This window comes from Mobula hypostoma, chromosome 18 (genome assembly GCF_963921235.1).
Source record: "Mobula hypostoma chromosome 18, sMobHyp1.1, whole genome shotgun sequence".
NCBI lineage: Eukaryota > Metazoa > Chordata > Chondrichthyes > Myliobatiformes > Myliobatidae > Mobula > Mobula hypostoma.
In genome coordinates, this window is record NC_086114.1 from 11818035 (window position 1) to 11843391 (window position 25357).

General features: G+C 40.5%; 1 protein-coding gene across 1 annotated transcript in view; it reads left to right on the forward strand.

Moving 5' to 3' along the window:
- The first annotated feature begins 3454 nt into the window (after window positions 1-3454).
- LOC134358330 (tetraspanin-3-like) overlaps window positions 3455-25357 on the forward strand; it is a 71574-nt gene continuing 49671 nt past the window's right edge. Inside the window, exon 1 of the mRNA XM_063070448.1 lies at window positions 3455-3659. Coding sequence (XP_062926518.1) covers window positions 3597-3659 — 63 coding nt within the window. The 5' untranslated portion in view covers window positions 3455-3596. The remainder of the gene's footprint in view (window positions 3660-25357) is intronic.

The window sequence follows — 25357 nt, forward strand, 5'->3', positions numbered from 1 at the left end:
GTGGGGCGCCAGTGCTGCTTATAGCCATGTCTGACACACAGCTCTGAAGCTGCACAAATTGTGGTCTGCTATTCAGATAGTCCATTATCCAGGATACAATGGCTGGCAACAATAACTCAAATAACCATGCGTTACAACAGTTGTGTGTAGAGGAGCATCTCTGATTACTAAACATGTTGAACCTTAAATTGGTTCGGCCACAAGTGCAAAAGGCCATGTACATACACTCAGTGGCCACTATATTAGATATAGGAGCTATCTAATAAAGCGGTCACTGGCTGTATTTCCAAGGCAGAATAGCACGAGAGTTGCAGGAGAAAGTAGTGTTGTTCCAATATGCTTGTTGCTCTTCTTCTTGGTAACTTGGAAACTGCATTGGAAAGTGAGAAGATTCTGGTGTATTTTGTAAGTGGTACATACTGTAGCGTCAGTGCACCCGTGCTGTCAGGAATGGACATTCAGAGTGTGTATTTCATGTAATAACCAATCTGCCGGCTTCACCGCGTGTAATGTAGCGTTGAGTTTTTTGAATGATGTTGCAGTTGAACTCAGCAAGGCAAGTGCAAAGTGTTCTATTGCACCCTGGACATGCCTTTTATAACATGTGACATCTTTGCGAAGTAAGGAGGTGGTTTATTCACTACACGGTACCAAGCCCCTTTTCTGTTCTTTTAAATATGGTTGGTCTAGTTGAGCTTCTGCTTTATGGTGACCCCTAGGATGTTGATGGGTACCTCTCATTGTCCTTTATTGGAGAAAGACATTAGCTGACACTGTAACTGAACTCTGTTTGGTACTTGTTGCATGCAGGCTATTCAATAAGCAAACCCACTGGCTTATTTATAGGACATAGAACAGTACAGGCCCTTAACCTACTCTAGGATAAATCTAACTCTTCCTCCTACATAGCCCTCTGTTTTACTTTCATCCATTTGCCTATCAAAGAGTCCTTAAATGTCCCTCATGTCTCAGTCTCCACCAACAACCTTGGCAGAGAAGGCCAACACACCATGTATCTTTTTAACCACCTGATCAACCTGTGCAGCAGGTTATGGATGTGGGCCACAAGGTCCCTCTGTTGCTCCACACTACTAAGAATTCTGCCATTAACCTTGTACTCTGCCTTCAAGTTCAACCTTCCTAAGTGTATCATTTCACACTGTTCTGGATTGAACTGACACTTCTCAGCGAGCTCTGCATCTTGTAAGGTAATTTAACCTTCTAAACTATCAATAACACCATCTCATCTTTGTGTTATCTCAAAACTTACTAACCCACCTTTCCACTTACTCATTCAGGTCATTTATAAAATCAGAGAGCTGGGGGTCCCAGCAGTGATCCCTGTAAAACACCACTGATCACTGACCTCCAAGCAGAACATGTTCTATTTACTGTCATCTCTGCCTCTGGGAAAGCAAATCCCAAATCCACAAGATCCCATTGGCGGAGAAGAAATGGCAACTCCCTTGTTTCCCTAGGCTAGAAAGATTTCCACCTGTACACTAAAAATTATGTGGGGGGAGGGTGGTTAAACTAAGGTTGCAGGGGGATGAGAATCAGAACAGATAGTGGAAGGGTTGTGGAGAAAGAAGTTGTTAAGCCAACATACAAAGTTTGAGCGTGGTGAGACTTGGTTGCAGGAGGGGCAGGATTGGCAGGTCAGTGTTCTGGGTTTCTGTTGTTTTAGACATGATAGAATGGGAGAAATTAAAGGGGAAGGGGTGGCAATACTAGTCAGGGAAAATACCACGGCAGTGCTCAGTCAAGACAGACTGGAGAGCTCGTCCAGTGAGGCTTTATGGGTAGAACTGAGGAATAAAAAATGTATGAACATGGTAATAGGATTATAATATAGATGAAGCAACATACCCTGGGATTTAGAGGAGCAAATTTGTAGAGATATTGCAGATTGTTGCAAGAAACAAAAGGTTGTGATAGTAGGTGATTTTAACTTTCCACATATTGACTGGGACTCCCATACTGTAAAAGGGCTGGATGGGAACGTTTGTCAAACATGTTCAAGAAAGTTTCCTTAATCAATACATAGAAGTCCCAGCTAGAGTGCGATACTAGATCTCTTATTAGGGAATGAGACAGGATTGGTGATAGAAGGTTGTGTAGGGGAACACTTTCAATCTAGTTATCATAATGTCATTAGTTTCAAGGACACTTTGGTGGCAAGAATAGGAAGGCAGATTATTATCTAAATGGAGTCAAGTTAGGAAAAGGGGAAGTACAACGAGATCTAGGTGTTCTTGTACATCAGTCACTGAAAGCAAGCATGCAGGTACAGCAGGCAGTGAAGAAAGCTAATGGCATGCTGGCCTTCATAACAAGGGGAATTAAGTATAGGAGCAAAGAGGTCCTTCTGCAGCTGTACAGGGCCCTGGTGAGACCACACCTGGAGTACTGTGTGCAGTTTTGGTCTCCAAATTTGAGGAAGGACATTCTTGCTATTTAGGGAGTGCAGCATAGGTTCACAAAGTTAATTCCTGGGATGGCAGGACTGTCATATGTTGAAAGATTGGAGCAACTGGGCTTGTATACACTGGAATTTAGAAGGATGAGAGGGGATCTGATTGAAGCATATAAGATTATTAAGGGATTGGACATGCTGGAGGAAGGAAGCATGTTCCCGCTGATGGGTGAGTCCAGAACCAAAGGCCACAGTTTAAGGATAAGGGGTAGGCCAGTTAGAACGGAGTTGAGGAAAAACTTTTTTCACCCAGGGAGTGGTGGATATACGGAATGCTCTGCCCCATAAGGCAGAGGAGGCCAAGTCTCTGGATGCTTTCAAAAGAAGAGATGGATAGAGCTCTTAAAGATAGCGGAATCAAAGATTATGGGGATAAGGCAGGAAGTGGATACAGATTGTGGATGATCAGCCATGATCAGTGAATGGCGGTGCTGGCTCGCAGGGCCGAATGGCCTACTCCCGCACCTATTGTCTACTGTAATTATGGAAAAGGACAGGTCTAGTCCTCAGGATGAGATTCTAAATTGGAGAAAGGCCAATTTTAATAGTAGTCTGGAGCAACAAACGAGAAGCTGGAGGAACGTAATGAGCCAAGAAATGGGGCAATGAATGTTTTGAGTTAAGACCCTTCATTTGGACTGAAAAATAGAAAGGAGACTGCCAGTTTAAGGAGGTGGAGGGAAAGATCCAGGTGAAGAGGGGTCATAAGCAAAAGAGAGGAGGAGAGATTCATTTTCTTGCGGGCATACTCAATGAATCCAATACCATAACAGAATTAATAAAAACCCTGTTGAAACGTTAGTTGTTTAACCTAACCTGCAGTACTGTATTCTGCAGCAGATCGGGTTGGAGCGCACGAAGGTACCGTCTCATCGACGCCAGCTCGCACAACACACACAGACAGAACCAACAAGCGGCCGGGACGCAAACGTTGACGTAATGCCTTGGTGACGCGTCGGTCACGTGGGAGGCTGGGTCGTCCCGACTCCGGGTGCCGTCGTGTGCACTTGTCAGTGGTCGTTGGGAGTTGAGGGGGCTGTAGGCCAGAGTGCCGAGCAACAACCGAACCTTCACAGGGCGGTTGTCGAGGACAAGATCGCGATAAACTCGCATTGCAATTATGGGTCAGTGCGGGATAACATCATCCAAAACCGTGCTGGTGTTTTTAAATCTGATATTCTGGGTAAGTAGGTCGGGAAGGACTTGCCGTCCGCTAAGGAATTGCGCCGTCTCCATGGCTGTATGCTCGTGCAACCTAACCTGATGAGCGTAAATTGGAATGCTTGATTGATGTTGTGCTCAGCATCCTGATTGGTTGTGGTTATCGTTGCTAGGCAATAGGGGTGGGAGTTTGTACGGCGTGAAGTTTGTGTGTCCTGACGAGCTGTGGCGGTGCAGCTGTGGCTGGTTGTCAGGCTCTGCCACACGGTGGAGACGAGATACAAATAAATCAGGTTTTATTCTCTTTGAATTTTATTTTAAAGACCTTTTGTAGATTTATATTTTAGTATTCTTCTGAAGACGACTTTAAATATAGTATTTCCTTTTGACTTGAAATAAAATCCAAGCACCTATCATTTATCATTTTAGTTTTCTAGTGTTTTTTTTTCCTTTGCTTCATTACTAAATGCTTTTATGAATTAAAGTGGTGAATGGGCAGGGAAAAGAAAAACGATAACTTGTTTTTTTTTCTTGCGAAAATGCTACCCTGAAAAGTTTTAATGGGGAGAGGATGTAAAATCAAGATGGAAATAACTGGCCAGCTCCATTTTAAATGATTCATTTGCCAAGTTAGATGTAGTTACTGGGTAATTCAGTACAGTGTCCCATTGTATTCGTTGCCTCAAGAGGCTTCAATAATGCAGAAAGAGTCTTTATTCAGATAAACTTAACATGGTTCATATTTCCATTATTAAGATGTGTTTTAAATTTCACACCACCTAATCAAATTTTACAATTTATAAGCAAAACAACACACAATGCAGTATGAAAAAATAGTTGAGGGGATGAGAGTGCCACTACATAAAGTGTCATTCATTCTTGGGAGACTTTAAACTAAATCTTTGATTCAGTTTAAATTTAAAATACCACCACAGATGCTGTAAATCTGATAAATATAAACAAAATGCTGTAAATATTCAGGACAGGAGAGAGAAACCAGTGAACATTTCAAATTGATTAACCTTCGTTTTTAATTTGTTTTAATACAGCTTTTGGAAATCTGAAATCTTGACTTACACAGAACTGATTTGGTATACTTCAGTGATTTAGTAAAAGTTAGTGTTATATTACAACAGTATGGAAGGCTCAAGGGTACTTTGCTCAAAACTGATTATGAGAAATACATTGATATTATAAGACTAAGGAATGTGGCCTATAATTTAGACCCAGTACTTTCAGGCATGAAGCTACAAAAATTAGTTGAAATTTGGAACTTCTAGAAATGGTTCTTGATGCTATTTTAACCAAATTTATTAAGGATTTTGGTGAACAGGTGGCTACATGGAGTTAAGTCACAGTTCAGCCATGGGCCTGCTGAATGGCAGTTGCAAAGGATGAGGAGGTGGAGTACGAGAGTAAGCCTTGTTGAACTTGCAGGAATTTACTAAGAACACTACTGTTTTGGGACTCCATACGGGCGAACATCTACAGTGTCTCTAGTCTCTATACTGTGTGCAGTATAGATGCACAAGATCTTTTGTGTGAAGAGTGATTAAGGAAGTTTGGCCTGTGCTCAGTGAAGTTGAGAAAATATGCTTTCATTGAGGTGTGCAAGAATCTGAGGGATGTTCATGAGAGATGCCAAGAGGTTGATTCCTTTCAGTGGAGTCCAGAACATTGTCTGCAGGCTATGATGAAGAGCATTTCATAAATAGTGTGCTGTAAATATTTTAATTTCCTTCCCTGAGAGTTTCAGTAAAAGCTGAGTTTTATGGATTCTCTTTGATTCTTGAAGATACAGTATGAAAATTGCCAATGCATAGGGGGTGGTAAATGATTGTTGAATAGCAGAGCAGATTTAAAATCAGCTCTGGCATACTCGTATTTACTTCCTTGTGTTCTTAAAAAACTTTTGCCTCAGAAGTAAATCCTACTATGTAGCTACTGCAACTAAACATGTTTAATAACTGTGTTGTACAATAGAGTTGGGATTATAAGATTTGAAAGCGTGGCATTTAGAGAAATGGAAATTTTTCAGAATATACAGAAACAGTGTGAGCACAACTGGAATTTCCAAATCTATCGATGGAGTGGAATAATATAATCACCAGGAATTGAGCTTCAAAGTTTCTTGGTTTAAAAATCTTTGGATAAAAGAAGGAGATAAATCTTCACTATCATCTCCATCTTCAAGCAAATAAATTTGGCTAAGTATTTTTTAAATCGTAAAATAAATGAGAAATGTAATTGATCATTAGAATTAAGTCTCTAAAGTAAATGCTGTTCAGTATGCCCCTTTCTATTGCATTGGTAAAAAGAGTTTTGCAGTATTTAAAGCTAAACGTGCAACAGATAAGAAATTGCCATGTGCCAAAATAGATTCCTTATCTTTCAACATTTTTTACTCAAGTTCAAGTACACGTATGAGTAGTCGTTTTGCCCAGACTGGACACTCTGCTCATCCCTACATTGCATCATTTAATAACATCAGCATCTTCCATATGTTGAGCATTCTAATATTTGCACTAAGCAGGTCAATATTTGGTCAATGGTGTTGGTTTAAAAGGAACCTCTAAGTAGGAGAGAGCAGGAGTTTGAGTCAGAATTTCTGAAAGTCCTAATGAATGACTTGAGATTTAGCCTTCACTTCCTACCTGGGGGATCGTACAAGTTTTCTTTTGTCCTTAAATAATGATCAGGAGTAATCTGTCCTAATGCCTTTGCAAAAAAGAAAGCATTCTGAGATGTTTTGCATGGAAAGTGGTATGTCAGTGAATATAGTGGCATGTTTTGCAGCACCTTATATTTGTCTTTGTTCATATTGTAGCTTATCTATGCCTATAGATATATGACGTCCTATAATATTATTACAAGAAATCATTTACTTTGAGCATTGCATAGATTTTCAAGAGTAGTTTGTTTAGGGATATGGTGATTTTTAACCTGAAACTCAGCAGGGTTTCATAAATAGTGGTCATAATCAAAGGTTGACTGATAGTTCAAGTCTGATGCAGAGCTTTTTGCTGCTAACCGCAACTGAGAAATAAACCTGCACTGACCAGAAGTTGTATTGGGGCAGTTAAAATGAAATAAATGCTGGAAATGCGTGGACAACATTTTTACGGAGAGGGATGGACAAAGTTGATGATTCGGCCTGATGCACGTTGTTCTAACAAAAAGTCAAGCATAGACACTCTGGGCAGTGTAGTTGACACTTATTCTGCAGATCACTAACATTTCCTTCCATCGTTGGCTTGAACCACAGATTAACCACAGTGTTTAACCATATGCAGTTTATATGAGCTTTGTGCATTTCTCCTGTTACAGGGAAGCCACAAAATGAATTTACAGATTGTTATTTTGCAACCTTCAATGCCAGACTTATTAGAAATGTATATTGTCTCCTTAAGTTAAAATAAGTTACTTTTGCTTTCCTGTTTTAATTCCTCTTGTAGTTGCTGATAATTTTGCAGATATTTGTGAAAATATTAATCTGACAAAAACATGCTTTTCGAACCCTTTATTGATGATATCAAAAAGTTACGCATATAAGATTTGGGGCTGCATGGTAGCACAGTGATTAGCACAACACTTTATAGTACAAGTGATCCGGGTTCAATTTCTGCTGTGGTCTATAAGGAGTTTGTATGTTCTCCCCGTAACTGCTTGGGTTTCCTCTGGGTGCTCTGGTTTCCTCCCACGGTCCAAAAATGTACTGGTTGGTAGGTTAATTGGTCATTGTAAATTGTCCTGTATTTAGGTTAGGGTTAAACCAGGGGTTGCTGGCAGTATGGCTCGAAGGGCCAAAAGGGCCTACTCAGAGCTGTATCTCAAAATAAAATTTAAAAAAATAAAAAGCTCAATATAAATACAAACATGCTTGAATTGCTACAAAGCCTTAGAAGGTATTTGGGTAGATGATCAAAGAGTTTGAAGCTTGAGTCCTGAGAAAGGTCTTGGCCCAAAATGTTGATGGTTTATTCCCCTCCATAGAAGCTGCCTGACTTGCTGGAGTTCATCCAGCATTTTGTTGCTCTGGGTTTATGAAGAAGAAAAGAGAATTGGTTTAGGTAGGGAAATCCAGAGTTTGGGCTCTTGGAAGCTGAAACACAGCCTCTAAAGATGGAGCAATTAGAAAAGAATGATTTTTAAACCCGCAAACTCGAGGAAATCTGCAGATGCTGGAATTTCAAGCAACACATATAAAAGTTGCTGGTGAACACAGCAGGCCAGGCAGCATCTCTAGGAAAAGGTACAGTCGACGTTTCGGGCCGTGACCCTTCATCAGGGCTAACTGAAAGAAGAGCTAGTAAGAGATTTGAAAGTGGGAGGGGGAGGGGGAGATCCGAAATGATAGGAGAAGGCAGGAGGGGGAGGGATGGAGCCAAGAGCTGGACAGGTGATTGGCAAAAAAGGATATGAGAGGATCATGGGACAGGAGGCCTAGGGAGAAAGAAAAGGGGGAGGGGGGAAACCCAGAGGATGAGCAAGGGGTATAGTGAGAGAGACAGAGGGAGAAAAAGGAGAGAGAGAAAAAGAGTGTGTGTATATAAATAAATAATGGATGGGGTACATCCGTTTTAAACACCTGAACTGAAACATAAAACAAGTACAGAACTTTTGCTACTTAGGAAGCTGGGTGACATCAGATGGCAGGTGGACATGGACATCAAAAGAAGAATAGGGATGGCAAAAGACACCTTTACAAGAACAAAGAATATACTGACCAACACTAAACTAGGCATGACAACCCCCCTTCAGAGTACTGAAATGTTGCGTTTATCCAGTTATGTTATACGACTCAGAATGTTGGACAGTATCTATTTACATGAGGAAATGAATTGAAGCAGCAGAGATGTGGTTTTTGAGGAGGATGCGAAGAATATCATGGACGAAATGAATATCTAATGAGAATGTCATGAACAGAGCAAGCACAAAAAGAGAAATGTACGAGATCGTGAAAAGGCAACGTAACTTCATTGGACATGTGATTAGGAAAGAGGAGTTAGAATGCACGGTGATTATGTGAAAGATTGAAGGGAAGAAAGTAAGAGGAAGGCAAAGACAAATGATGATGGAGACAGCAGCCAGAGAACTGGAAATGAATACCAATGAATTGATCCACTTGACCCGAAACAGGAGTGTGTGGGCCATGGTAGTCAAAGCTCAATCTGGGCATAGCACCTGATGATGATGATGAATTGAAATAGCACTTTAAATCCTTTCTGATATTTCTCCCCTCTGTCATTGAAATCTCCTGCAGCTCTGCTGCTCTAGTTCTGGCCTTTTGCCTATCCTTGAGTTTAATTGCTGCACCATTAGCTACAGTACTATCACTTGCCAAGCTTCTAAATCTCTAGAATTTCCTCTGTGAATGTCTCTGCTCCTCTATCTCCTAAGACATTTCACAACCTACTATAGCTAATTTTTTGATAATCTTTAATGTTTGCTTCTGCAGTTCAGTTACTCTTTCAGGCACGTGTGTCTCATTTAAACAAAATGAGTATAGGTTGTTGTATTTCTTATTGGCTGTTTTTCTTCCCTGAATTTGGACTTTACTGGTTTGGCAAGAATAAATTCTGTATGTGCATCAGTGAGGCACAATATCAAAAATCAGCACCTCTGGGGCACAATAACAAAAGTGCCTTGTTAGCAATGTCTGGAAATTCAGGGGACCATTGCTACTAACCATAAGACATTCTTTGTTAAGACATCACAAAGATGCAAAACTTGCACAGTTGTGCTTATTGTGTTGAGATGCAAGGATGAAATTTACATTTAATGAGGATTTATTCTTGGAAAAGGAAGGCAAAGATGATATATGACAAAGGATGTGTAGACAGTTCTTTAAAAAGCTCGATTTCTTGAACTGCAGTGAATTATATTACTGGAGTTAGACTGAAGATTCTTCTACAGTCAAATGTGGATTTATTTTCCTGATTGTTTTTAATCAGTTTTCAGCTTAAGTATAGAATCTGATACCCAGTTAAATGTAAACCAGTTTTCTTTGTTGTTTTCGTTAATTTTTACCTTGCCATGTATACTTACCTGCTCAATTTTCCTGTTTTGCTGACAATGGTGACAATTTAAAATAACACTTCAAATAGCTGTGTAGCTACAATACGTGTACTTAGATTGGTGATGTGCAATTCCCATTGAAGGTTGTGTTTTTATAAGTTTGAAATGATTTCTTCCTCTCGTAATACACTTATTCGCACATAGGTTGTTCAAAGCCAAGTTTTACCAGCTGAGCCGTGTATCCAGTATTTGGATGATCTACAGCAAATCAAAATTAGCCTTTCAAAATGACAACTACTAAACCAGCTGTAAATGTTTTAGCTCTGAACTTAATGCATTTCTAGATGAGTGGAGGTAATGCACTCTCTCAAGCTCTTAAAACTATACCTTGTGTTTTTTTTTTCTCATGGCCATTTCCCCTATCATAACTTATTTCCTCCCTGAATATGTTGATTCTTTTAGGGTTGATGTTGACTCTTGGTGCATTTCCGCAATTGCTTTCTGATGCTCTGGCCGGATCCATTAAATGTGAGTTCTAACTGCAAGTTTAAGCAGTTAGCTAATGGTGTTTGAAAATTTCTTTGTATTTATTTTCATTCATCCTGCATTATAGGTTGGTCTAATTAACAGACCAGTTAAATAGAAGTAGCATATTTCTCTCTGAAATTGTGCATGTAGTACTGGGCAAAAGGAAGAATTTAGTGTTTTTAGAATTGTCTATCTCAAAATGTCAAATTACAGAATGTTGTCCAAATTATTTTTGTATACCTTAACTCCATTTAGTGAGCCTCAGTCTGAAGTCTCTTTGTTTGCTAAGTGATATGTGTCCTACTTAATCCAACTTGCACCCTTCTGTAAATAAACTTACTTTGACCTGACGAAGGTTCTCGGCCTGAAACGTCGACTGCACCTCTTCCTATAGATGCTGCTTGGCCTGCTGCGTTCACCAGCAACTTTGATGTATGTTACTTTGATCTGTGTAGTCCAGTGCTCCTAAGTGGCCTGCCATTTGCTTTGTACTGTCTTCTTGCATTTGACCTCCCAAAATGCACCACTTAATACTTGTCCGGGTTAAACTCTGTCATTTCTCCACCCAAATTTCTAACTGATCTAAATCCAGCTGCATTGTTTGACAATCTTCCTCATTAATCTATTAGAGAATACATTACTTAATATATCTGTGTATTTAACATTTTAGTAATATTGTAAATGTATTTGATTAAACACTCCGAATTTAAATAAATCATTATGGGTTATATGTAACAATAAGTGAATTGCATACGTCATGATGCTACCACCTGATACAAACATGTCCCGCTTAAAGTAAACACAAAGTTAGACTTGCATTCCTGGCTTTCTCATTTTCCTTTGAGTTCGTTTTTATGTTTTGGAGTTACAAAATATAACATGACAAGGAAGTTTTAAACTAATCAGAGATTACTTCCTATTTATTGAAGTCATTCAACTTTTTATAAAGCACAGCAAGAAACTGTCGAATTAAAAAACCTGCTTCTTCAGGAGCATACAGAGAACATAGAGTTTTTTTTTGGGGGGGGGAGGCAGAAAGTTAGTGCCAGGTGATAATCATAAAGATAAAGAGCAGAAACGGCTGGCCATATCAGAAATGTTGACATGTCTGATTACACAACAGGATAACTGGGTATAATATACAGAGAGAGTTGAGCAGTATTTTAAAGCAAATGAAATAGCCAATGAGAAATGAGTACCAGTTTTGCTGAGTGCATTGGATTTAAAAGGCGTACAGTTTGTTTTGAAGTTTAACTACTCCAACCAAACCAGACGGAATGAGCATTGCTGATATTGTAAATGTAATGTAGGAACTCTTAGAACTGAAATCATTGTTGAATGTAGAACCTTTTAGGCTTCGTAAGCGAAATCAAAAGGAAGGGGAGTCCATTTCATCATTTGTGGCTGAATTGTTGAAGAAATTGTCTTGAGTGTTGCCAGTTTGATAATGGGCTTAATGCACTCTAGAGATTGTTTAGTTTGTGTAAAGCATTCAAAAACGACTCCTATCTGAAGGAGTTGAAATATCTGTCTCAATGGAAACAGCAGACAAAAATGAGAGTGAGTGTGAACAAAATTGCAACAATTAAACAGAAACCTGCTTGGCCAAACAAATTGTGTTACCTTTGTGGCAGGAGCTCACGAATATCAGAGTAATCCAGATTTAAAGGTGAAACTTGCAGAAAATGCAACAAAGTAGGACATGTACAAAGAGCATGTCAGGCATCTAAAAATAAATAGACTGCACAGGGAAGACAAAAAGCTTAAAAAGTCAATTTGCAGTTTCAAAAAAAAACACTAATCTGCATGTCACAACACACTGGAGGAACTCAGCAGGTCAGGCAGCATCCGTGGAAATGATCAGTCAACGTTTCAGGCCGGAACCCTTTGTCAGGACTGCAGGGGGAAGGGGCAGAGGCCCTATAAAGAAGGTGGGGGGAGGGTGGGAAGGAGAAGGCTGGTAGGTTCCAGGTGAAAAACCAGTAAGGGGAAAGACAAAGGGGTGGGGGAGGGGAAGCAGGGAGGGGATAGGTAGGAAAGGTGAAGAAGGAATAGGGGAAAACACAATGGGTAGTAGAAGGGGGCGGAACCATGAGGGAGGTGATAGGCAGAGTGAAATAGGGATAGAGAAAGGGAGGGGGAGGGAATTACCGGAAGTTGGAGAATTCTATGTTCATACCAAGGGGCTGGAGACTACTTAGACGGTATACGAGGTATTGCTTCTCCAACCTGAGTTGGTCGGTTGGTATGAACTGACCAATTCCTTCTTCACCTTTCATGCCTATCACCTCCCTGCTTCCCCTCCTGCACCCCTTTATCTTTCCCCTTACTGGTTTTTCACCTGGAACCTACCAGCCTTCTCCTTCCCACCCTCCCCCCACCTTCTTTATGGGGCCTCTGCCCCTTCCTTCTATAGTCCTGATGAAGGGTTCCGGCCCGAAACGTTGACTCATCGTTTCCAGGGATGCTGCCTGACCTGCTGAGTTCTTCCAGCGTGTTGCGAGTGTTGCTTTGACCCCAGCATCTGCAGAGTATTTTGTGTTTACTAATCTGCATGTCACTGATGATCTGAAGAGAGTGACATAAGACTGGTTAGCCTTGAGATTTACAAAAGATACCAGACTGAAGCCTGCAGATATGCAGCTAAGAACTTGCACTGAGGAAAAGATAACTCCTGTGGGAATGGCATTTGTAACAGTAAAACACAACAACCAACAAACCACGTTGGCCTTGTATGTGGTTAAAACAGGGGGGCCAGCATTGTGGGGATGTGAGTGACTGAGACAGCTGCACCATTTGCATGCTATATCCCCTGTAACAGGGTCAAGTTAAAAGCAAATTAAGAAAGGTACTAGATGATGCCGCAACTGTCTCCATGCTGTACACCATGAACCGTTGCCCATCAGAGGGCAAACAGATGTTGGTGCCAACCTCTGGTTTGAAAGCAGATTAGACCAAGGAACAACCATGCTGCTCCGAGGAAGCATGAAAGTAATGAAAGCAGTGGTTGAGCTACAACGGTTTTTGTAAGTAGTGTGTCTGAGAAAGCATCTGATATGTTAGGCAGTTACTTGAAAAATGTGGCTTGGTTTTAAGCTGGAAGAGAGTTCACGTAGCTTCACGAAAGTTGCAAGCATTCAGCTTTTGTGAGTATAAAGAATCAGAATCTACTCTGCGTGCATTAAGGTTATTGTGTGAACTTCATGTGAAAGACAAAAAGCTGCTTGTAAAAGTATCTGTAAAGACCAAAGCCCAACTGATGAATGGAAGACCAAAAAGAAAGGAGTCAATGGAGTTACGAAAACAGGATTCATCTGGTTATGTTGTGGATGAAGAAACCAAGAGGAGATATCAGATCGTCAAGGGAGCAATAGAAGGATTAATAAGAGAATACTCCATTGATCTAAATGGACCTTCCCAAGATCAAGATGCACAAACTAGAAGACAGTGAAGAAAGGTATCTGGAGTTGTCAGAACCACTTCCCACATTCTCAGAGTCAACTCCTACAAACACCATGGAAGAGGCCCCAGAACCTGAGATTGTTTTCACAGCCACAAGTCTCACCTGCCAAGCAGAATGACCTCACTAATCAGGAAAGACATTATTCCACAAGAATAAAAAAACCTTCAGTGATTAAATCTTTATGCCTGAATGGGACAATTTGAAAATTTACTATGCTGTGGATGTTTATATAGGTGTTGTATTATATAGTATACTGTGTATATGGTGCATTCTATATTAGAGTTGGAGTTTATAGCTAAGCAGGGAGGAGTGTTGTGTACTTAATATTTCAGTTGTACTCGAGTACTATTGTAAATATTCTTTGATTAAGCATTCTTTGTTTAAACATTCTTTGTTTAAATAATTCACTATTGTAAGTGAATTGCATATGTCTTGACGCTACCATGTGATACGTGTGCACCCCACTTAAAGTAAACACTAAGTTAGACTCACATTCCTATGTCTTGTTTTCCTGTCAATTAGTTTTTATGTTTTGGAGTTACAAAATAATATCTTCAACGGAAAGCTTGTGAATCATTGGTAAGTATGCAGGGCTTTCTGAAAAGGGGCAGATAACTCAAAATAATGTAAAGATTGTTGTTCCTTATCGTGCATTGGGCGGCATCTTTGCCATTTCCATAGCATTTGACCATTTTATTTATAAGGCCGAGTTGCTAACTTGACGTTCAATCTAGCACAGATGGAAAGTGTGCAAGGAGCTGGCCAGATTTGTACTTGGAGCTATTCTCCTGGAAGTCCAGTGCTGATGCCACTACACCACCAGCCAGCTAAATGTTAAGATTGGATTAGCTTTTTTTGCCCTATATACAGTACGTCAAAAAATACAGTGAAATGTGTCATTTTGCCTCAACAGCCAACATAGTTTGAGTATGTGCTGGGGGCAGCTCGGAAGTGTCACTGCGATCCTGGCAATCAGGGAGCTATTGTAGTATCTCAGAGTAATATATAGATATTCATTTGACTTTTGCTAAACAGGTGGCTTGAGTTTTGCAATCCATTCAGGAGCTTCAGAAGTCGCATAGTGTTGTTAACTTCATTGTAAGTTAAAGTTGGTATCATTCAGTTACCTGATCAATTTTAATTTATCAACCACTATTTCAAATATGCAAGGCTTTCCTCTTTTATCCCTCTAACATTGCATTTGAGGGTTTCATATTTTTCTCTGAAACGCCACATTGATTTTGTGAAGTGGACATTTCCTCCTCCCATCACAAAAAAACTTACGAAAGTTGGTGCTCAGATTTTTTTGTAGCTGTTTTGATGGAATAGATATGGCTAGACTGGTTGAACTTTGATCATTGGGATAAAAACTGATTTGCACCCATTTCCCCAGGGAATATAATTTAATTAAAATAATGTATTTAAATTCTGGTCTTTTGATGTAGTTGATCTTTTTAATACACTGATAATAGCCCTCTACTATCGTGGGAGTAAAGCCATGATAGAGATCAGTTGATGCAACAATCAACTTTATTAGCCATATACATTTACATGTATTAGGAATTTGCTGTGGTGTGTTGGCACAACATACAACAAAGTACAACAACATTCAATAATTATAAATAATTATATAAAAACATAAAGCTAAAAGCTGAAGTACAGATATGAAATAAGATGTGCATGAATACCAGCTTGTATTGACAATGTAAGCAGCATTATAATAAGTGATTTGAAGTGTAGTGCAGTGACTGAGGTAATAGATAGAGGGTGTGGTTAGGAGCTAACTGGAATGGTTGATCAGATTAACTGCTTGAGGGGGATAGAAACTTTTAAAATGGTGTGAAGTTTAATCTGGTGATCAAATTTAGCACTGACTTCTGCACACCACCTGCTGAATGAAATTTCTGATTCATTCAAGGGTTGAATTCTGTGAAATAATATTTCTAAGTAGTTTAAAACTATTTCCATAAAATTATTTAGTTTATGTTAGTGACTTTCATATTTGTTTATCACCAGGAATATTCTTCAGTGTTATATGAAGTGGAGTAAGGTTGGAGAGCAAAGAGGATGCCATAAAATCTCAGGAAAGCTGGTTAACAGTAAATACTGACTTTTAAGTATTTTTGGCAAAGTAACATCTTTTGATTCTATAGAAGAGAAATATAGTACTTTCAAAAGTCTGGGGGAGTAGTTCTGCATGTAACTTGTGGGTAATGTAAAACAGCAAACCTAATTTTGCTTGGGTAATTGGTTAAAATTTGTATCAGCTTTTTGACTCGAAATTAATAAGTAATAATTATGAAGTATAGAACAGTGTTATACAAGTAATTCAAATGACATCTTTAGAAATCAAAATTGTTAAGCGCAGTTTAGTAACTTTCTCAACTCCTTCACCCACAATAAGATTTACAATTAAAAAAATTTGCAAGTGGGAGCCTTGATTCTGCAATATTATCAAGCTTGCCTGAACATGTTTCTAGTTGCAGAGTTCTTGCAGAATTGGAAGGAAAAACATCCTCTTGCTGGAAGCATTTTAATGCTGTTATGAGTGACAGTTTTGTTCCTGGTACACCCAATGGTGAAACTTCATTATAATGCAGTGTCTTTAACTCCTGGACTTGAGTATTAGAAATACTAATGTTGATTTTGGACTAATGTGTTTTCTGTAACTAAATTAATTAACTTTAAAATTACTGCTGTTTATACTCTTGTGCTGATGATCACTCTAGCCAAACACCCATGACAAATTAAGAATAGTGCAAAACTGGAAGAGCTTTTTAACTGCTGATATGGTTTTAACTTGTGAGACAATTATACTTCAGAAAGATTCCATTGATATTGCCTATGCAGTCAGAAAAGTGACAATGCTCCATTTGACTAACTGCTTTGTAGTAGTCTTTTTTGACCTCTGAGCCTTTGGTGTTGGTTCTGTTCTGAGTTAGACTATTGCGCATGCAAGACTTTAGCTGGACTTGCATTCCTGTCCTGGAGCAGTTCAAAGGATCTTCTGTCACTACTTAAGGCAGTTAGAAGTTAGAAATTAGAAATGGAGCCTTGCCATAATTGCATTCACTGCAGCAGTCAGTGACTAGGAACTATTTGTTTCTGTTAAGATAAACTATTGGTCCTTTTGAGAAGGTATAACATCACAGATGAGCAATAACACTTGTGATTTCTCTGCTTAGACTAACTCACTGTCATATCTCAATGTTGATTTAAAAGCAGCATTTGGGCTGCCTTCCAGTTAGTGATTTGGATATTTATTTTTGTTTTTGAACAACTGTTGCTTGTATATAATTTCATGGTTGCTGGTTGTTTTCTGATATCTTGTCAGTGAAATGGCCACATTCCAAAGTGTGTATTGATAGCAAATTCTGTTAAATATTGCAGCAGTGGTGCACTAGGCCTGGGAGCATTTGATGTTACTGTCTAAAGTGCAAGAATATTCTGACTTACAGTTTTAACTGTATTTTTTCATTTATACTTATGAGCTGTGAACATCTTTGTAGCATTGAATTTTTAGTTTCTACATATTCATAAGTTACTCAAGCAGTTTTGTGTTCTACACCAATTATGACATGGCTTCAAAGTTGCAAACCTTTCTGAATATGTTATCACAAAGCAGGATTTTTAGATGGTAAAGTTTATTTGATCTAGACAAATTTCTCTAACAAAGTTGCTCCTATGCAAATAATAAACAATGAGACAAACAGATGGTTGTTGATTGTAATTCTAGTATGCATTAATTAATCTATGTTTAGCAGAGAAATCCAGCATCCCGCTTCTGCTTTTCTCCACAAAATCTGGTTAAATTGTTAATGTGCAAATTTGGTTTTGAGTGAATTGGGCCAGGCTCTGATACTTGCAACAACGGAGTGGCCAATAGACGCTCAACTGCTTACAAGAGCGATCCTCATTTGAATCAGATACCAGAAACACTGTTATTATGATAGATCTGTTCACCTGAAAGAGTTGCTACTTTCAGGAAAAAGAAAGTAACCAATAGGCAAGATTTAACCAAATCCTAATTGATCTAGCTGTCTTGATTTTAATTGTTTTACAAGACTTACTAAAATATTTTTGCTGTTATTGCTCAAAGGAGTCATAGTATTCACAAATTCTGTCAGAAATATTAATACTTTATCCATGTTACCAATTCAGTATCTATCTTGTTAGTAGTTTATCCACAAATACTGTCTGGCAGGTGTCACTCAACTGGGAATCGTATATTTACTTCCCTTAGCAGCTGGGCCATTATTTTTCATGTGTAAAAGAATATAAATGTTTTGTCTTGTTTTTAAAAATCCTGGCGGACATCTCAGTATATACTTGTTCTTAGGCCAATGGATTGTCTAAAGGATTGTAGTAACTCAACACTTGATGTTGTTAATATTGCAATACTTCATTTAACCTTCAAAGCCTCATTTCGTGAGAATATATTAAAAGTTTCTGTTGGATGTTGCCTTAATATCAGCTGTTGTATTTACTTTTCTAGTATCAGAGTATTGATACTGGGTATCAAGGATAACATGCCTCCACGTTAGTTCTAAGCATGATAGCTGATACAGACAGCCATATGGCCTAGGCAGATCAAGGTCTTGATCAGATGGTAAGGAAGTCCAAGAATATTAGAGATTGGGCTCTGCTGCACCGATTTGCCACAGACGTACATAGATACACATGAAAGCACTCTGACCAAGCATGTATCGATACGGGAACGTAATCTTGCCTGCCCCCCACCTCTCCTTTGTGCCTTCTAGACCTTGATTGTCTACATTCTGCTGGTCTCTTAAGCCTCTTCAAGTCCAATTTTATTGTCATTCAACGGTACACATGTATGCTACCAAACAAATCAAGGTGCCTCCGGACCAAGGTGCGCGATACAGTATATGCAACTTACACACAGTACCACAAATAAACAGATAATAAGGTGCATTTACGACATAAGTTAAAAAATAAACAGTATAACGCTACTGGCGCTTCAGATGTGGTGAGACCTGGGTGCTTGCAGGGAGTTCAGTAGTCTCACAGCCTGGGGGAAGAAGCTGGTTTCTATCTTAACAATCCTTGTACTGTAGCATTAGGACCTCCTTGATTGTAGAGGGGGGTCAAAGAGATTGTTCGACAGATGGAAGGGATCATTACTAATGCTCAGGGCCTGTGTATGATGTGTTCCTGATAAATATCTTGGATGGGAGAAGAAAGACCCTGATGATCCCCTCACCAGTCCTCACAATCCTTTGTATGGTCTTGCTGTCAGATGCCTTGCAATTCCCATAGCAGACGGTGATGTAGCTGGTTAGGACACTGTCAATGGTGCTCTTGTAAAAATGGATTAGAATCGGGATGGGGGGAGTCTCCTTAGGAGCAGAGCCACTGCTGTGCTTTCTAGACTAAAGAGGTGGTGTTGAGGGAGCAGGTGAGACCTTGTCTCATCCCCACCCCATGTTCTCCATCATCTTAAGTTGGTTGCCCACTAATTCCCCCTCTTCAGAACTTCTTCCCAAGTTGTCCATCTTCCTTGTCCCTAATCATGCAGCTAAACAGAGTGAAGCATGAAGCCTGCAGCCTAGTTCAAATCACTCTGACCTCAAATAGGTAGATTACAACTTTCAAGTACTCAAAGCCTTCTGGATTAATGCCAATGTGATTTTCTGGCCAATGGTTGTGGTTTCATCCTTGCAGGTATAGGACCATCCTGCTCAAGATATACGGCCTCATGGGTGTCTTTCTCATGTACACTCCCTTCAGCTTGGCAGGAGATGGAGAGAATGGAGTCCTCAGTGGGTGTGCAGTAGAAGACAATCCCTGTTACTGCAAATGGTGAATCGTGAATGTTAGGCACTTCCACAACATAGACCCTCATTATCCATTCACTACATGACAAATAGTTATTTCAATACAGCTAAATTGAAGAATCCTTATATTATAGCAGTCCATGGCCATAGGGCATCAAGGGCATCTTCAGGCAAAGGGTGCTGAACATTTGGGATAAACTTCTAAAAGTAGTGATTGAGGTGGGCACATCCATAATCTTTAAAAGACATTGAGCTAGGAATGTCAGTAGCAGAGATTTACAGCATTGTAGGCCAAATGTGGGCAGATGGGACTACTCATTGGGCAACACATCTGGCATGGGTGAATTGGGCCATTGGACCTGTTTACATGCTGTATGACACTGACTCCCTTGATACTCCATGACTTGGTGTGCCCTCTTCACAGTATTAGTACCTGTTGAAAGTTGAGTCTGATCTGTGCTGCGCACATAAAGTGGCCACTTTTTTAGTTACACAAGTGGAACACAGTATGTTCTTCTGCTGTAACCCATCAGCTCCTAGATTCACACATCAAAGTTGCTGGAGAACGCAGCAGGCCAGGCAGCATCTCTAGGAAGAGGTACAGTCGACGTTTCGGGCTGAGACCCTTTGTCAGGACTAACTGAAGGAAGAGCTAGTAAGAGATTTGAAAGTGGGAGGGGGAGGGAGAGATCCAAAATGATAGGAGAAGACAGGAGGGGAGGGATGGAGCCAAGAGCTGGACAGGTGATTGGCAAAAGGGATATGAGAGGATCATGGGACAGGATGTCCAGGGAGAAGGAAAAGAGGGAGTGGAGGAAAAACCCAGAGGATGGGCAAGGGGTATAGTCAGAGGGAGAAAAAGGAGAGAGAGAGAAAGAATGTGTGTATATAAATAAATAACGGATGGGGTACGAAGGGGAGGTGGGGCATTAGCGGAAGTTAGAGAAGTCACTGTTCATGCCATCAGGTTGGAGGCTACCCAGATGGAATAAGGTGTTGTTCCTCCAACCTGAGTGTGGCTTCATCTTTACAGTAGAGGAGGCCGTGGATAGACATATCAGAATGGGAATGGGATGTGGAATTAAAATGTGTGGCCACTGGGAGATCCTGCTTTCTCTGGCGGACAGAGCGTAGGTGTTCAGCGAAACGATCTCCTAGTCTGCGTCTGGTCTCGCCAATATATAGAAGACCACATCGGGAGCACCGGACACAGTATATCACCCCAGCCGACTCACAGGTGAAGTGTCGCCTCACCTGGAAGGACTGTCTGGGGCCCTGAATGGTGGTAAGGGAGGAAGTGTAAGGGCATGTGTAGCACTTGTTCCGCTTACAAGGATAAGTCTCGGCTCGAAACGTCGACTGTACCTCTTCCTAGAGATGTTGCCTGGCCTGCTGCGTTCACCAGCAACTTTGTGTGTTGCTTGAATTTCCAGCACCTGCAGAATTCCTCGTGTTTAAGCTTCTAGATTCAATGTGTTCCATGTGTAGAGATGCTCTTCTGCACACCACTGTTGTAACACATGATTATTTGAGTTACTGCTGCTTTCCTGTCAGTTTGAACCAGTCTGGCCATTGTCCTGACCTTTCTCATTAACGAGGCATCTTCACCCATAGAACTGCTGTTCACTGAATGTTTTCGTTTTTCACACAATTCTCTGTAAACTCTAGGGACTGTTGTGTGTGAAAATCCCAGGAGGATCAGCAGTTTCTGAGATACTCAAACCGCCCTGTCTGGCACCAATAATCATTCCACAGTCAAAGTCACTAGGGTCACATTTCTTCCCTATTCTGATTGTTTGGTCTGAATAGCAATTAAACCTCTTGACCATGTCTGCATGCTTTTGTGCATTCAGTTGCTGGCACATGCTTGGCTGATAGATATTTACATTAACAAGCAGTTGTACAGGTGTATCTAATAAAGTGGCCACCAAGTGTATAATACATTATAATGCAATTATGCTGGTTACTTGTCAATGGGAACATTTATGGTACAGTTTACTTATCCCATCAACACATGCCATTTTCTTCTAAATGAATTAATTCATCTTATTTCTGTTCTCTCTCCATTACCTGGCAAATCATTTCCCCTGGAGTACCAATATAAGTTCCTGTTTAAACTCCTGATTAATTCTATTACCTCCCCGAGTCAGTGAGCTGCAGACTGTAATTGTAAATGCTTTTTAGAAAAAAAAATCATTGTAATCCCTGTTTCCTTTGCCTATCTTTTTAAACCTGTGTCCTATTGTCCTCAAGCTATGAATTAATGAGACAGACTTTGCTCCCTTCAAACTCATTATTGCCTTCTCTAGTCTAATCTTGAACATTAAGTTCCTCAGTTTTCAAACAATGTATCATGTCAGATCTCTTCTGTGCCTTCTCTGGGATCTTTACATCTGTGTTGACCAGAAGATATCTTACTGGCTACTACACTGGACCTGAGAGAGTGTAGGTGCTGGAAATCCTGAGCAACACCTGCAAATTTATGGAGGAACACAGCAAGTCAGACAACATATGTGGAGGGGAATAAACATTTACAGGCTGAGACCCTTCATCAGGCTACTATCCTGGACAAGCAACTGTCGTTCGCCATGTGAAATCTAATGGCAGAGGCCAATGTTGCTAGTATTTCCCAGCATTGCCCTGAGAAAATGACTGTCTAGTTTTGCTTCTCCAAGGGTTCAATGGAGTCTCTATTTCTACCCAGTCTTACTACTGGACTCTGAAATGCAGTATGAGTGGAATTTAAGAGGGTGGAGGAGATGTGGGTGGTCTGTGAAACTGACTATATATAAACCTGCTAAATTTGCATGTTGAGTACCAGAGTAGGGTCCCAAACCAGCAAGATTTACGTAGAACCTCCAGAAACAGAAGCAGGAGTTGGTGAAAGGGACTTTTAAGCCTGCTCCTCCATTCATCAAAATCATGGCAGATGTTCTACCTCAGTTCCATTTTCCTGGGCTTCCTCCATATTCTTAAAGGCGTATATGTTTTGAATGAACATAATGATTGTGCTTCTGCTTGCGCAGAGATTTCCAAAGATTCACCACCCTCTGAAGAAATTTCTCCTCATCAAGGTTTTGAACAGCCGTATTCTCAAACTGTTCCATGGATGCTAGATTCCTCACAGGGGTGGGGGGGAATATCCTCCCTGCATCTAGTCCATAGTCCTTGAAGAATTTAAGTGTTGAGAGCTTTCATTCTACGGGCGGTGTGGTAGTTAAGCGGTTAACGTAATGTTAATACAGCAACAGTGACCCGGGCTCCTTTCCCACCACTGACTGTAAGTTTGTACATTCCCTCTGTGACTATATGGGTTTCCTCTGAGTGATTCAGTTTCCTCTCGTATTCCAAAGATGCAGGGGTTAGGAGGTTAATTGGTATGGGTGTAATTGAGTAGCATGGGCTTATTGGGCTGGTCGGTCCTGTCACTGTGCTGTATCTCTAAATCTAAATCTAAGTTCTAAATTCTAGTGTATGGAGCCCTAGTTTATTTTATCCCTACTCGTATTGAAAACTCACTATCCTTGTATCCAGCATAGAGAATATAACAACTCAAGTAAATCTGGTCTAACGTATTGTGCCACTTTTAAAATAATTCATGTGCAGGTAGCCAGTTCCTCCATTCTTGTGCAAACTCTGTAAGACTCTTATCATTTGACTTATAATGTTCATATAATCATAGAATCATTCAGTACAGAAATGAGGCCTTTACAGCTCACCCTTTCCATGCTGACTGAATGCCAATCTATACTAATCCCATTGTCTGCATTAGGCCCATCGCCCAGTACAAACAAGAGAAAATCTGCTGATGCTGGAAATTTAAGAAACACGCACAAAATGCTGGAGGAATTCAGCAGCCCTTCAAAAGGTTTTGGCCCAAAATGTCAACTGTACTCTTTTCCATAGATGCTGCCTGGCCTGCTGACTTCCTCCAGCATTTTGTGTGTGTTGCTCCCATCTCCCTGTTCTGCTTTTCCGTCCAAGTATTTGTCCAAATACTTTATCATATTGTAATAGTATCTACCTCCATTGCCTCCTCTGGCAGCTTATTATAAATGCTTACCCACTCCATCTGTGGAAAAATTGCCTATTGGATTACCTTTCTCACTTTCAAGCAGTGCCCCTCTAGTTTTAGACATCCCCATCTTGGGGAAAAAGAGATTTTATTCATTCTTTATATACCTTGTATAGATAACAGAACAGTACAGGCCCTTTGGCCCATGACAGTGTGTTGACCTTGTAACCTCCAGGATCAATCTCACCCTTCCCTTCCACATAGCCCTGCATTTTTCTTTCATCCACGTGGGATTAGAGCAAGGGTCAGGATTCACATTTCTGGATCATTGAGACCTCTTTTGGGACAGGAGTGACCTGTACAAAAAGGACGGGTAGCACTTGAATCTGAGAGGGACCAATATCCTGGCAGGGAGGTTTGCTAAAGTTATTGGGGAGAGTTTAGACTAGAATCGCTGGGGAGTGGGAACCGAACTGAAGAGAAGGAGGAAGGGGTGGTTGACTCACAAGTAGAGAAAGCTTGTAGATAGTGTGAGAGGGAGGATAGGCCAGTGATAGAGAAGGGATACACTCAGACTGATGGTTTGAGATGTGTCTGTTTTAATGCAAGGAGTATCATGAACAAAGCAGATGAGCTTAGAGCGTGGATCAGTACTTGGAGCTATGATGTGGTGGCCATTACCGAGACTTGGATGGCTCAGGAGCAGGAATGGCTACTTAGAGTGCCAGGCTTTAGAAGTTTCAGAAAGGACAGGGAGGGAGGCAAAAGAGGTGGGAGCATGGCACGGTTGATCAGAGATAGTGTCACAGCTGCAGAAAAGGAGGAAGCCATGGAGGGATTGTCTACTAAGTCTCTGTGGGTGGAAGTTCGGAACAGGAAGGGGTTAGTAACAATACTGGGTGTTTTTTATAGACCACCCAATAGTAACAGGGACATCGAGGAGCAGATGGGGAGACAGATTCTGGAAAGATGCAATAAATGCGGTTGTCGTGATGGGAGATTTTAATTTCCCCAATATTGATTGGCATCTCCCTAGGGCAAGGGGTTTAAATAGGGTGGAGTTTGTTAGGTGTGTTCAGGAAGGTTTCCTGACACAATATATAGATAAGCCTACAAGAGGAGAGGCTGTACTTGATCTGGTATTGGGGAAATGAACCTGGTCAGGTGTCAGGTCTCTCAGTGGGAGAGCATTTTGGAGATGGTTATCACAATTCTATCTCCTTGACCGTAGGATTGGAGAGGGATAGGAACAGACAAGTTAGGAAAGAGTTTAATTGGAGTAAGAGCTATCAAGCAGGAACTTGGAAGCATAAATTGGAACAGATGTTCTCAGGCAGAAATGGCAGAAATGTGGCAACTATTCAGGGGATATTTGCGTGGTGTTTTGTATAGGTACATTCCAATGAGACAGGGAAAGGATGGGAGGGCACAGGACCCATGGTGTACAAAGGCTGGTGAAAATCTAGTCGAGAAGAAAAGAAAAGCTTACGAAAGGTACAAAAAAAGACTAGGTAATGATAGAGATCTAGAAGATTATAAGGCTAGCAGGAAGGAGCGTAAGAATGAAATTAGGAGAGCCAGAACGGGCCTGGGAAGGTCTTGGCGAGCAGGATTAAGGAAAACCCCAAGGCATTCTACAAGTATGTGAAGAGCAAGAGGATAAGACATGAGAGAATAGAACCAATCAAGTGTGACAGTGGAAAAGTGTGCATAGAACCAGAGGAGACAGTGGAGGTACTTAATGAATACTTTGCTTCAGTGTTCACTACGGAAAAGGACCTTGGTGATTGTTGGAATGGCTTACACCGGACTGAAAAGCTTGAGCATAAAGACATTAAGAAAGGGGATGTGCTGGAGCTTTTGAGGTGTATATATTTCAATGCTAGGAGTATTGCGGG